The sequence below is a fragment of the Lontra canadensis genome, unplaced genomic scaffold (assembly GCF_010015895.1).
Source record: "Lontra canadensis isolate GAN:19392208 unplaced genomic scaffold, GSC_riverotter_1.0 scaffold100, whole genome shotgun sequence".
NCBI classification, from domain to species: domain Eukaryota; kingdom Metazoa; phylum Chordata; class Mammalia; order Carnivora; family Mustelidae; genus Lontra; species Lontra canadensis.
In genome coordinates, this window is record NW_022631094.1 from 1,071,230 (window position 1) to 1,083,953 (window position 12,724).

The window sequence follows — 12,724 nt, forward strand, 5'->3', positions numbered from 1 at the left end:
GCAGCCCACAAAGTCAAGAGGTAGCTTGGCTGGGTGGTTAAGAACCCATACTTTGGAGACTAGCTGAGAGGAAAGAGGTCATGTCCCAGCTCTGTGACTTACTCTGTGACCTCAGTAAAGTTATGACTCTCAGTCTTCTTACCTGTAGAACTGAGATAATAGCTCCTACCTCTTAGCAATGTTGGAAAGATTACATGAGCTAACAAAGAGAAGTCCTACAATGTGTTTCCAGTATCTCTATCAAACTAATCACAAAAAATTCACATAGATAGGGATCTCTGGCTGGCTCAGTCACAGCAGCAAGAGACTCGATCTTGGGGTCATGAGTTCAAGCTTCACATCAGGTCTAGAGATTACTTAAAAATAAATGATCTTTAAAAGAAAATTCACACAGATAGCCCCAAAAGGCATCCAGGCCAGGGTCTAGGTGCAAAAATGGAAGAGTTTCTACCACCTAACAGTTTACTCTGTGAACTGGGTGATGGGTTTAAAAAAAAAAAAAAAAAAGGCCCTTTCTCTTCATACTGCCCAATTTCTGGGATAAAACAAGTCATCTTAGCTTCCTCACATCTAACTTCTAACCAAGACCACTTAGCCAAATTCACTGGTTGAACCTATTCTTCTTGATGAGGGCTTTGGGTACCCCAGGTCTGAATCCCCTAAAGACAAGTACCCTGGTGTTGTGCCAAATTCATTGATCCCTGGTTTTCACCACATCATTCAACTGGATTCTTGGACAATTTGAGATGGCAGCCTCTCAGTTCCGCTCTTGTCTTATTTCCCTGTATTCAAAGATCACACTCAGACTTTTCAAGGAATGTTAGTAACACTGTTGGTGACTACTGAGCCCATCTGATCCAAAATTTAAAATGGGATAACCAGAGAGGCTCACTCTTCTAAGTAAACTAGATATTTCTCTAGGGCTGCCTCCCTGTGTCACATACCGATGTCACTGCAGTATAAGGAAGATCTTCCTCTTTCTGCAGGAGTGGTGTAACCCAGCTGGTTATTGACAATCAGATGAACACTCCCACCTATTCTGAAATGTGGGAGACTAGACAACGTAAATGTTTCAGGAACAATCCCCTGACCACAGAAAGATGCATCACCGTGAACCTAAATCATGGAGGAGAAAATGAGAAAATGAACATAAGGGGTGTAGAAATTTATGTTTCCAATTTGGAATAAATTGTTTTCAAATAATAACAGGAATAAAAACAACAATGCTCTCTCTCACTGCTCCCCTGCCTTCCCAAAACTCTGCTGGTTCTGTACAGGATTTTCTAGAAGGATTGCCTGATCTCAAGCAGGTTTCAAAGCCCCTTTCCTCTTGTGACCACCACCGGCCAATCCATTCTTCCCACCACCACATTATCACTCACATGCATCATTTCTAATATACCCAACAACATTCTAGAACAAACAACAACACCACAGAAGGAAGGGCTATTGGAGGTATAGAAGGAAAATCAGCCCAGCACAGTTTTCAGGAAAAAAGACTGCAAGACATGAGGAACGGTACACAGTTTTGAACCCTCTCTCTTCCCCAATCATCCTACATCTAAAGAGAGTCCGTGTGCACCTTGCATCTCCTGGTCCCCATTGGGTGTACTGGCCACCCCTTGGAACATAAAGAAGGGTGATCTGACTGCAAACACAGGAGACAGGGGGGACAGTCTCTCACAGGTGAGTGAAAGGATGCTTTAAGGAACCAACAAAATACTACCACACAACATCTGAAATGTGCTATTCTTCCAAACCATTTGAAGTCTGTTAGATCACAGTATCACCACAAAACCTGATGGATGGAAAGCAGTAGAGAAAAAGGGAAATCTCTTTTAGAAAAGTTGAATGCAAATAATAAGGGAATTGTAGATCTTAGAAGATCTTAGAAGATATGAATTCTACTGACTTCAGGCTAAAAGGAGATTACCTGTCAAATCAACATGTTATACCCCTTAAATTTATGTAATGTTATTATCAAATATATTGCAGTAAAAAATAAATTAAACAAAAGGCTAATATCAAAATGATGGACTAAAGAATAAAATGATCTCAGATGCCCTAAGAACATGACCATTGCAATTCTAACAATAACAGAAGTAAAAGACTTTAATATGTGTGAAGGAAGAATACTTGGAAGTAGATTTTTTTAAAGGACATTGAAAATGTCCTTAATATAGTCATTTTTTAATGTAAATAGAATATTCTGGCTAAGAAAGGAAGTACTGCTTTGCAGAAGTGACATTTCCAAGCTACACCTTCCCTTGGCTAGGGACTATATGGATGACCTCCATTTTGGAGTATCTATACCTAGTAATAACATACCTTTACATTATCTGCACAGCATTAACCCATTCAAGGTGGGGCAGGGGGAGGGGATGCAGAAAAGAAAGTCACTACTGTCCTTTTTACAGATGAGTAAACCAAGGTTCACCAAGAGTGTATATTTCACATTGGAGTAGACACTAGGCCTTCTATGGTACCTCTGTTTTTTTTTTTTTTCTATGTATTTCTCCACCCCTCCAAGCATTTCTCCTGGATCAAGGAACTTATGTACATGGTCTCATTTAATTCTCAGAACACTATGAAGAATGCAGTATACTCCCATTTAGCTATGAGATTCAAAGACCCTAAGTAACAGAATCAAGCACACCAAGCCAGAAAGCAGCAAAGGCAGGATTTGATCTCAAGTCTTCTTGGTTCCACAGTCTTTGTCTTTTCTGTACCACATTACACTGTAAAGTCCGACTCTTAGCCACCAGGTCCAAGGGCTCTGGGCATCTGAACACTCCTCCTTGATGATGGAATATCTGGGGGATATCAGTGTAAGTGGAGTTCAGTAAAGCAAGGAAGAGGGAGGGATGTGTGCCTCTTCTGCTCCTTTAAAAAAATGTTACAGAAGAGGCATTGTTAAGAACATACCATCTGGGGGGTGCCTAGGTGGCCCAGTCGGTTAAGCATCTGACTCTTGATTTCAGCTCAGGTCATTATCTCAGGGCTGTGGAATGAAGCCCTGCATCAGGCTCCATGCCCAGTGCTGAGGGTGGGGCCTGCTTCAGATTTTCTCTCTCACCTCCCTTTCTTTTACTTCCTGCCCCCCACCTCTCTCTCCCTCTCTAAAAAGAGAACATAACATCTGGTGTCAACCATTCTCAAACAAAAATTTCTCAGAAAAAGAACATAACATCTGCTCATAACTTGCATCGTTTTATCATGGTCTTTGGATTCCTGGCACTAAAGCACACATGTGCCATTTGCTAATTTTATTTTCTTCTTAAATCAGAAGAGAACCCACTCCACTATGCCCCATAAAGCTTTTTGGGAGTAAGGGTCCATACGTACAAACAAATGCTGGGTTAGGTGGGAGCTGCCCAGGCCAGGGGGTTAGACACATGGCCAAGGGGTTAGAAACATGGCCGGGGTTTAGATACATGGCCAAGGTGTTAGAAACATGGCCAGGGGTTAGACACACAGACATCATAAAGGACGATCTACCTTCACCAGGTTCAGGACCCAGATAAAGAGAAGACAGGCAGAAAAAGAAGCATCCAGAATCTCACCTACCAGGATTTTATAGGCTCCAAATTTAGAGTTCTCAGAAGAAGTTAGAACTGTGTCCTTGAACAAGGCAAGACATGTACAGACACAGCAGGGCAAAATAATTTCGGAACACAAAGTAGACAAAAGAGAGCAGTCAGTTGCTCAGCACTTTAAAGAGATCGGCACTTTCACCTCTTACTTTGGAAGTCCATGCAAAGACCTACTTCACTCACTGGGTAAACGTGAATGACGGAAATACTTTAAAGTATCATGAATTAAGTCAAGTGACAGGTAAAGAGAATGATTAACAATGTAACATTTCCATTTCAAAATACCATACTATAGTCAAATGCAATGCTGCCTACCCCCAATTTACTTATTATAAGTTTCTGGCTCATGAAAATTAATATGAGATAATAAGATACAATTGGTATTCATTTACATAGCCAAATATTCTCCTGCCTTACAGATTTACCTATGCCTGTGGGGTTTAAAGACTCAGTGACTAATGCCCAGAATTAATTATTGCCCAGTAGTTAAAGGTTCATATTTAAATGAATACTCATAGGAAAAAAAAATGTGACCCAGAGTCCAAACCTCTAGGCTGTCGGGTTACAAAAAACTGGCGGTTGGAGTGGATAAAGGAAGTAAGAGCCACACTAATGATCAGTACTGGTTGCCTTAGTGCCAAACACCTTTATTTTATTTTATTAGTATTTTTTTAAGCAGGCTCCACACCCAGCATGTAGCCCAATGTAGGGCTTGAACTTAAAACCCTGAGATCAAGACCTGAGCTGGGACCAAGACTCGGGTGCTTCACTGACTGAGCCACCTAGGTGCCCCAAGACCTTTACTGTGAAACAAGCAAGCCTTGTTAGATATATGGAGACCATGTAGTTTCCTAAAAGTAATAAAATCTGTCCTCTGAAAAGCATCAGGGATACCACTCAATACTCCCTTAAATAACACACACAACTCAAGAAAGGAAAACATAAGACACACCATAAGGGACTCTTAAGCATAGGAAAGAAACTGAGGGTTGCTGGGGGGATTGGGGGAACTGGGTGACGGACATTCAGGAGGGCATGAGATGTGATGAGCACTGGGTATTATATGAGACTGATGAATCACAGACCTATACCTCTGAATCCAATAATACATCATACGTTAATTAAATAAATTTAAATTTTAAAAATGTTTAAAGTGGTTCTTCAAAAAAAACCAAAAACAAAAACAAAAAGAGTGAAACCTGAGTCTAAAGTCAGTTGCCTTGAGACTGGACCTCTATCTGCTATCAATTTTAAAAACAAGCCCTGAATCTTCTTTTCCCAAAATTTCATCTTTTCTCAATTTCATCTTGAATATCTACCATCTCCCTTTCCCTCCTCCTGGTCTCCCCAGCCTCCTGCCTCACTTCCTGAAGCTACAAGTACCTGTAAGCAAATGACTTTGTCCCCAGGCTGAGCAGAACTATCTGGGGAGTAGTCCCCATCCTGTCTAGACTGCTGCCTTCCACGAGTCTTCCCCACCGCCACGGGGTTGACAGCTTCCAGGTGCGAGGGGTTAGGCAGCATGGTCACGTGGAGGGGATGGTGCGCGCCGAAATCCAGATCAACGGAGGAGGTCAAGTGAGACAGGACATCTCCAGTGGCTGAAACATTTTCCGGAAATTCACTTAAGCCTCTCATTTTACGAAACATCAGCTGTTATGAAAAAATACACAAGAAAAAATGTCTTTTATCACAATGGAGACCGGAGATAAGTGGTTAGTTTAAATCAAACAATTGAAAAAACTTTACACCCATGCTTGTATAACTATGATCACCATGCATTCTTAAAAAAGAAAGGCACAAACTTCCAACTGCTCAAATGCCCAGAATTATTTGGAGATCTTCACCATCACATGAAATACTAACACTTTGAGAAGAGTCTATCATGACTATTTAGACATGTAGATAGTAAGGTAGTAAACTGTTCGTTATCGCTGCCTCGCAATATGCAAAATAATTTTTCTTTTTTTTTTTTTTTTAAGATTTTATTTATTTGACAGACAGAGATCACAAGTAGGCAGAGAAGCAGGCACAGAGGAGGAAGCAGGCTCCCTGCTAAGCAGAGAGCCTGATTTGGGGCTCGATCCCAGGACCCTGGGATCATGACCTGAGCCGAAGGCAGAGGCTTTAACCCACTGAGCCACCCAGGCGCCCCCAAAATAATTTTTCTTTTCTTTCCTTTTTTTTTTAAGAATTTATTTATTTATTTGACAGAGAGATCACAAGTAGTCAGAGAGGCAGGCAGAGAGAGAGAGGAGGAAGCAGGCTCTCCACAGAGCAGAGCCCGATGTGGGACTAGATCCCAGGACTCTGAGATCATGACCTGAGTCAAAGGCAGAGGCTTAACCCACTGAGCCACCCAGGTGCCCCCAAAATAATTTTTCTTAAATACAACCGTTAGAATATATTCTCTGAAAGAACTTTTTATGAATCTTGTTAAAGGTAGACAGGAAAGGGTATTGGGTGGCTCAGTCGGTTAAGCATCTGCCTTTGGCTTAGGTCACGATCCCAGAGTCCTGGGATGGAGCCCCATGTCAGGCTCCCTGCTCAAATGGAGAGCCCGCTTCTCCCTCTCCCTCTGCCTCTGCTCCTCCCCACCATTCATGCTCTCTTTCTCTCTCTCAATTAAATACATAAAATCTTTTTAAAAAGGGGGAGTAGACAGGAAAATGATAGAACAGAACTTAATCCCATTTAGACACAAGATGACATCCATGATTAGCTCAAGTCATGCCTAAAAAGTTCTACTGTCCAATTCTCAAAGGACTTCACTTCATTTTCCCAGTCTACCTCGAGATAAACATTACTACCCACTTGAAAAATGCACAAGCAAGAGAAATTTACTAATTTAAAGGTCTTTAGCTAGTAAGTAAGAAAAATCAGGTCTCAAACCAAGGTAGTTACCAAAACCAGCATGTTGTCCTCATTTACCCAAATGGTTTGAATGACCCCAAAGCTTCTTACTGACCTATGGACAAACAGGAGCACACATCCTTACACAGTATGGGTATATCCATGTTTCTCACAAATATGATCATTCATAATTCAGCACTTTTCAGTTGTGTTTTTGTCTGTGATACTTTAAGAACACAATTTCTCATTTAGGGATTTCTGCCTGTGTTTCAGCACATGCCTCCATCTGTCAATCACTTTATTTTTTTTTTTTAAGATTTTATTTATTTATTTGACAGAGATCACAAGCAGGCAGAGAGGCAGGCACAGAGAGGGAAGCAGGCTCCCCGCTGAGCAGAGAGCCCGATGCAGGGCTCAATCCCAGGACCCTGAGATCATGACCTGAGCTGAAGGCAGAGGCTTTAACCCACTGAGCCACCCAGGCGCCGCTGTCAATCACTTTATTCTGTTTAGTCTGCCTTTTCGAAAGTATTTGTCTTTTAAGAGCTGACTATCAATCTCTTAGCATCAGAAACGCTGAGGTACGAGTAGTAGTGGTAAAGCTCAGCCCCCAGACATACCGTCATGTGTACCTTCTAGTGGTTTAAGGGTAACGCATCCTTCCATAGGCTCTATTCACTCCATTAACTTTCACAGTCCCTTTAACACTTACAATTACTTTTAATCTCCTGGCCAAGATCAGTAGTGAGGTTTATCCACACACAGCAGCCACCTTCTGGTTAAATTGCAAGTCACCCTGATGTTCTCGGACCTAAAATCTACAGCCCTAACTCTCCAGTCTTTTGAGAGACTAACAGAGCCGCTGAGTTGCACAGAATAGGAACACCAAGATCCAATTACCTATAAAACCTCTCAGGTGGCGGTCTCCGAGGATAACAATGTATTATTAGTTTTATAGAGGATGTTCAGTATAAACTCTGCACATCAATGGAAAGTAAAACGGACTTCTTGGAAGGTAAAATTATAAGCAATCACACAGATCTTAATGTTTGTTTGAATAATTTCTATTACATTAGGAAAGCATGCTTCAGAGAACAGGAATTACCTATTCATGTCATCCTTGAGAAAACTAACCTTTACCTTCCCTGAGAGAGAAAGAATCCATATAAGAAGACACAGAAAATCAACTCAAATACCAGATCTATCCATCAACTTATTAAGCTATCCCCCGGGCCAACAGCGCAGAGCTTTACTGGGTTTCTAAGGAATGATTATTGTTGGCTCTATTCTGTTACAATCAGTTGTGCACCATCGAAAGTATCTTACCTCTGGAGGGAACTGCAGAAGGCCTGTTAATAAATTAAGCCTCCCTCTGTGGGGCATGCCAATAATCACATCCGTGATCCCACTGTAGGCTGCCATTTTCAGCAACTCGTGGAAAAAGCCCATCATGCTTTCCGCTCCTTCACCCCCATACCGCTTCACTGTGGCAAACTTGGTGGCCAAAAAGTGGTCAAACTCCTGTGGAACATCACGTCAAACACATTTGTTATGGGAAGAGAGCCAGCTATTCAGGTCCAAGTCAGACACGTTTCTGTGTGTTGTGGGGAGACCTTACGCTAGTTTAAGAAGGTGCAGCAGTGCCCCTTCATGACGTACTCCGGAGACAGATGTGACTAGTTCAGGGCATGGCAGGAACGCCTGGCCAAGGACACCAGGCAGCAGTGGGAAGGCAGAGAAAATAACATGAGTGGTAGAATAACTTAGCCCCAGAGGAAGCCTCTTAGAATGTATTCTTCTGGGGAGAAAAAAAAAAAAAAATGTGTTCTTCTTCTTTTTTTTTTAAAGATTTTATTTATTTACTTGACAGAGAGAGATCACAAGTAGAGAGAGAGAGAGGGAAGCAGGCTCCCTGCTGAGCAGAGAGCCCGATGTGGGACTCGATCCCAGAACCCTGGGATCATGACCTGAGTCGAAGGCAGCGGCTTAACCCACTGAGCCACCCAGGCACCCCAGAATGTGTTCTTCTGAAGCAAGGGCTGGGCCTTTCATTCTGCCCCTCCTAGCCCCTGAGCTTTAGTAGAGGCCTCTACAGTACTCTTTCCTCAGGGCTGCAAACCATCCAACTATCCAAATTACTGGGAAGTTTTCTTGTCGTCTTGGTATGCCAGAGCCTGATCCAAGCCCTGACAAATTCAATTTTATTTATTTTGTACCAAGAGCTTTCGTGCATAGCTTTCTTTGATTGCTTGAGGTAATAAGAAGAGAAGAGCTTAAGGATTTTGCAGTCTTTTAGAGAGTGAATAGGCAAATATATAAAAAGTATTTTGACTCTGAGGAGAACCAACAGCTCTGGTGTTTGGCGATCTAGCCTTTTCTACTGAGAATAAAGTAGCACATGTTATACTGTCCGTTGTGTTGAGGCAATGGGATTAATGGGGTAAATAAATGCTTTAATTCCCTTTCTTCAATATTTATGCATCTTTGTAAAAAAATGAGCCACGCTATTCCATTAATATTCACTGGCACTTTTATACCTGGGATTCTAGCATTAGTTTTGACAGATGTTTTCGCTCTTCTGTGCTAAAGGTCTCTTTCTTCAGTTCCTCAAATCGCTTGGCAAACCAGTCTTTCTCCTCCTGGCTCTGAAGTTGGGAGGTTTCAATAGAAATTTGCCCACAGTAGATTTGGTTGAGATAGGCCAGTACTTCCTCAAGAGAGGCCTCCTCCTTCCCCATGTTTAATAATCCTACAAAATGGAATCAAAGGGATCATTTTAAAAAGCAACCAACCACGTAATTACAGAACATACAAAATATTTCAGTTCAGAGTATTTTGTTCGGATAACTCAGATCATCATCAATGGCTATCTAGATTTTTCTAAAGGCAAAACTAAAATTATGACCAAAGGCCATGAAGTAGTCATACTAGGAGAGGGAATATAAATCTTTGCTTTATGCTAAATTTTGATTGTATGGTAACTTCAAACTAAAAATTGAAACCTGATATTCATCTGCTTTATAGCTATAAATCAATGTCCTACCTTTATCTAAAATATCTTCCCAAATGTTCAAGTCTTGTTAATACCTATAAAGTAGTGTCTACCATTGAGCAGCTGGTCTTAATGTGAATTAATATTGATAGCAAAGCAATATTTTAAGGTCAAGGGAAATCTATCCAACTCTCAGTCAAAAAAAGGGAAGGTTTGTAATATATCAATAGCTCAGCACAAACCAATCATCCATCATTCGCCTGAACCTACAACTTGAGTTTAACAAACTAACACTTACTTTATTATTGCTTATGGTTTCTTACAATAAACTTTGATACCGACTGATCATTCAACTTACAGAAATTGCTTTGTGTTCCTTAGCTTCTCTGCTTCACATTTTAACCTATAAAACGGGAGCAGTCAAAGCACGTTAGGGGGGAATTGTTAAGATTAAATGAGATAGGAAATAACACAATGTCCACTGATGGGATAAACCAAATGTGATGCAGCCATTCGATGGGGTATTATTTAGCCACATAAAGGAATGAAGTACTATGTTACAACATGGATGAAACTTGGAAACATTATGCTACAGGGAAAAAAGCCAGACACAAAAGGGCATAGTGTGACTTTATTTATACAAAATGTCAAGAATAGGCAAGTCTATAGAAACAGAAAGTAGAGTAGTGGTTGCCAGGGGCTGGGGAGAGGGCAAAATGGGGAGTAACTGCTAACTAGGCACAATATTTCTTTTTGGGGTGATAAAAATGTTCTGGAACTATCTTGATGTGCACAACATTGTGGATGTATCAAGTGTTGTTGAATTGTATACTTTTAAATGGCTCAAGTGGGGGGCGCCTGGGTGGCTCAGTGGGTTAAAGCCTCTGCCTTCAGCTCAGGTCATGATCTCAGGGTCCTGGGATTGAGCTCCACATCGGGCTCTCTGCTCCGCGGGGAGCATGCTTCCTCCTCTCTCTGCCTGCCTCTCTGCCTACTTGTGATCTCTGCCTGTCAAATAAATAAATAAAATCTTTAAAAAATAATAAATAAATAAAATAAAAAATAAAAATAAATAAATGGCTCAAGTGGTGGGGCACTCAGCTGGCTCAGTGGATAGAGCATGACTCTTGATCTCAGGGTTGTAAATTTGAGTCCCATGTTGACTGTAGAAATTACTTAAAATAAAATTTTTAAAAATGGTTAAAGTGGCAAAGGTTATGTGTACCTTACCCCAATAAAAACTTTTAAAAAACTAAAATCATTAAATGTGATAATGCAGAAAAGCATGCAGCTTAAAAAATTGCTTTGGGTTTCTCTCATTTTCTGCTCTTCTTATTAACTACATGTATTTCAAATATGCAGACCCATGTCTCTAAAAGAAGAGATATAAAAATATGTGGCTATAGATAAACATAGATTCATCCATCCGACGAGCAAGTTTGGAGAACCTACTATATACCAGAAGCAATACTGGCTTCTGGTATATAGTGTTCAAACATGGCTGAGAAATGGTCTTTTTCAGGGAGCCTGGCTAGCTTAGGCAGGAGAACATGCAACTCTTGATCTCAAGGGTGTGGGTTCAAGCCCCACAATGGGCTTACTTAGGGAGGGGGAAAAAAGGTTTTTTCCCTAAATGAAATTTAAGCCTTATAGAGAAAAATTTATAAACAAGTAATGATAATACTATGTCATATCAACAAGTGGTTTTTCCTAGTAACAAGACTGTACCTTCTGTTAAGTAACTTCGTATTTCTGGTTACTGCTGAATGGAGGGCTCGAGAATATTTTTTAGGGGGGCTTTGTTCTGAAGTCAGATAAAGTTTTTTACCAGTTTTGGTAATTGTGCTATTGTTGAGAGTTGCCCACAGTACTAGGAGAACACAGGTGAGGGAATACTGAACACTACCTTGGCAAGTTCTGGGCAGGTCTGCCTCACAGAGCAGGCAGTGCTTGCTGAATGCTTAAAAATGAACAGGAATGTCCTAGATTGATGAGGTAGAGACCTATAGGAACTCCATGCAAAGTCATGGACATATGAGTGGACACAGTATCAGGGACCTGTTAGAAGACTCAGCAAGAATAAGACACTGAAACAGTTAGCTTTTCCACTCCTGAAGGGCCATTTACATTATGATAGGAGCATGGATTTTGTCTCAGAGACCCCCCAACTGAGAATTACTTAGCTGAGTCTAGTCAAATTCTAGAACTACATGGTAATGAAATTGTTGTGCCCTAAACGTCACTACATTTTGGAGTGGTTTATTACCAGAACATTACTAACTGAAGCATATACCAGAATTTGACATTGGCCAAGATTAACTTTAAAAAAATGATGTGAGGGACGCCTGGATGGCTCAGTTGGTTAAGCAGCTGCCTTCGGTTCAGGTCATGATCCCAGCGTCCTGGGATCGAGTCCCACATCGGGCCCCTTGCTCGGCAGGGAGCCTGCTTCTCCCTCTGACTCTGCCTGCCTCTCTGTCTGCCTGTGCTCGCTCTCTCTCTCTCTCTCTCTCTGACAAATTAAAAAAAATAAATAAATTAAAAAAAAAAAAATTATGTGAGAGTGTGTGACTCTCATTCTCGGGGTTGGGAGTTAGAGCCCCACATTGGATGTAGAGATAACTTAAAAATAAAATCTTTAAAAATAACAGATAAAGCAATGACATGGATGGAATGAGAGGGTATTATGCTAAGTGAAATAAGTCAGAAAAAGACGATTATCATATGATCTCCCTGATATGTGGAATTTGAGAAACAAGGCAGAGGATCATGGGGGAAGAGAGGAAAAACTGAAATGGGACAAAACCAGAGAGGGAGACAAACCATAAGAGACTTATAATCTTGGGAAACAAACTGAGGGTTGCTGGAGTGGTGGGGGGTAGAAGGGATAGGGTGGCTGGGTGATAGACACTGGGGAGGGTATGTGCTATGGTAAGTGCTATATATTGTATAAGACTGATGAATCACAGACCTGTGCCCTGAAACAAACAATATATCATATATTAATAAATATATATCTAATAATAATAAAAAAATAAAATAAAATAAAATAAAAATATGACATGAGATGAACCCAGGATCCTGACAGGTTATCCATTCCCAACTGGGCAAGAAAAAAGGCAGAAAAAGTTCAGGCTACAGAAATGGAAGGTGACGTGGGTTGTCACCTCACCTCCGCCATTTTTTCACTACTAGCTACTTAAGTTCTCTGAGTGTCTCTTTTCCTAAACATAAAGGAAAGACAGCAGTAACTTCTTTAGAGAGTAAGTATGAGAATTAATTGACA

At 40.9% G+C, this 12,724-nt stretch overlaps 1 protein-coding gene across 2 annotated transcripts in view; it reads right to left on the reverse strand.

Moving 5' to 3' along the window:
- The window catches only part of DHTKD1 (dehydrogenase E1 and transketolase domain containing 1), a 53,504-nt gene that overhangs the window by 24,361 nt on the left and 16,419 nt on the right, over positions 1 to 12,724 (reverse strand). For both annotated transcript variants that reach the window (XM_032837801.1, XM_032837799.1), the window contains 4 exons: positions 8,984 to 9,195; positions 7,773 to 7,967; positions 4,977 to 5,246; positions 945 to 1,116 (listed from right to left, as the gene is read on the reverse strand). In XM_032837801.1, the coding sequence (XP_032693692.1) occupies positions 945 to 1,116; positions 4,977 to 5,246; positions 7,773 to 7,967; positions 8,984 to 9,195 (849 nt within the window). The remainder of the gene's footprint in view (positions 1 to 944; positions 1,117 to 4,976; positions 5,247 to 7,772; positions 7,968 to 8,983; positions 9,196 to 12,724) is intronic.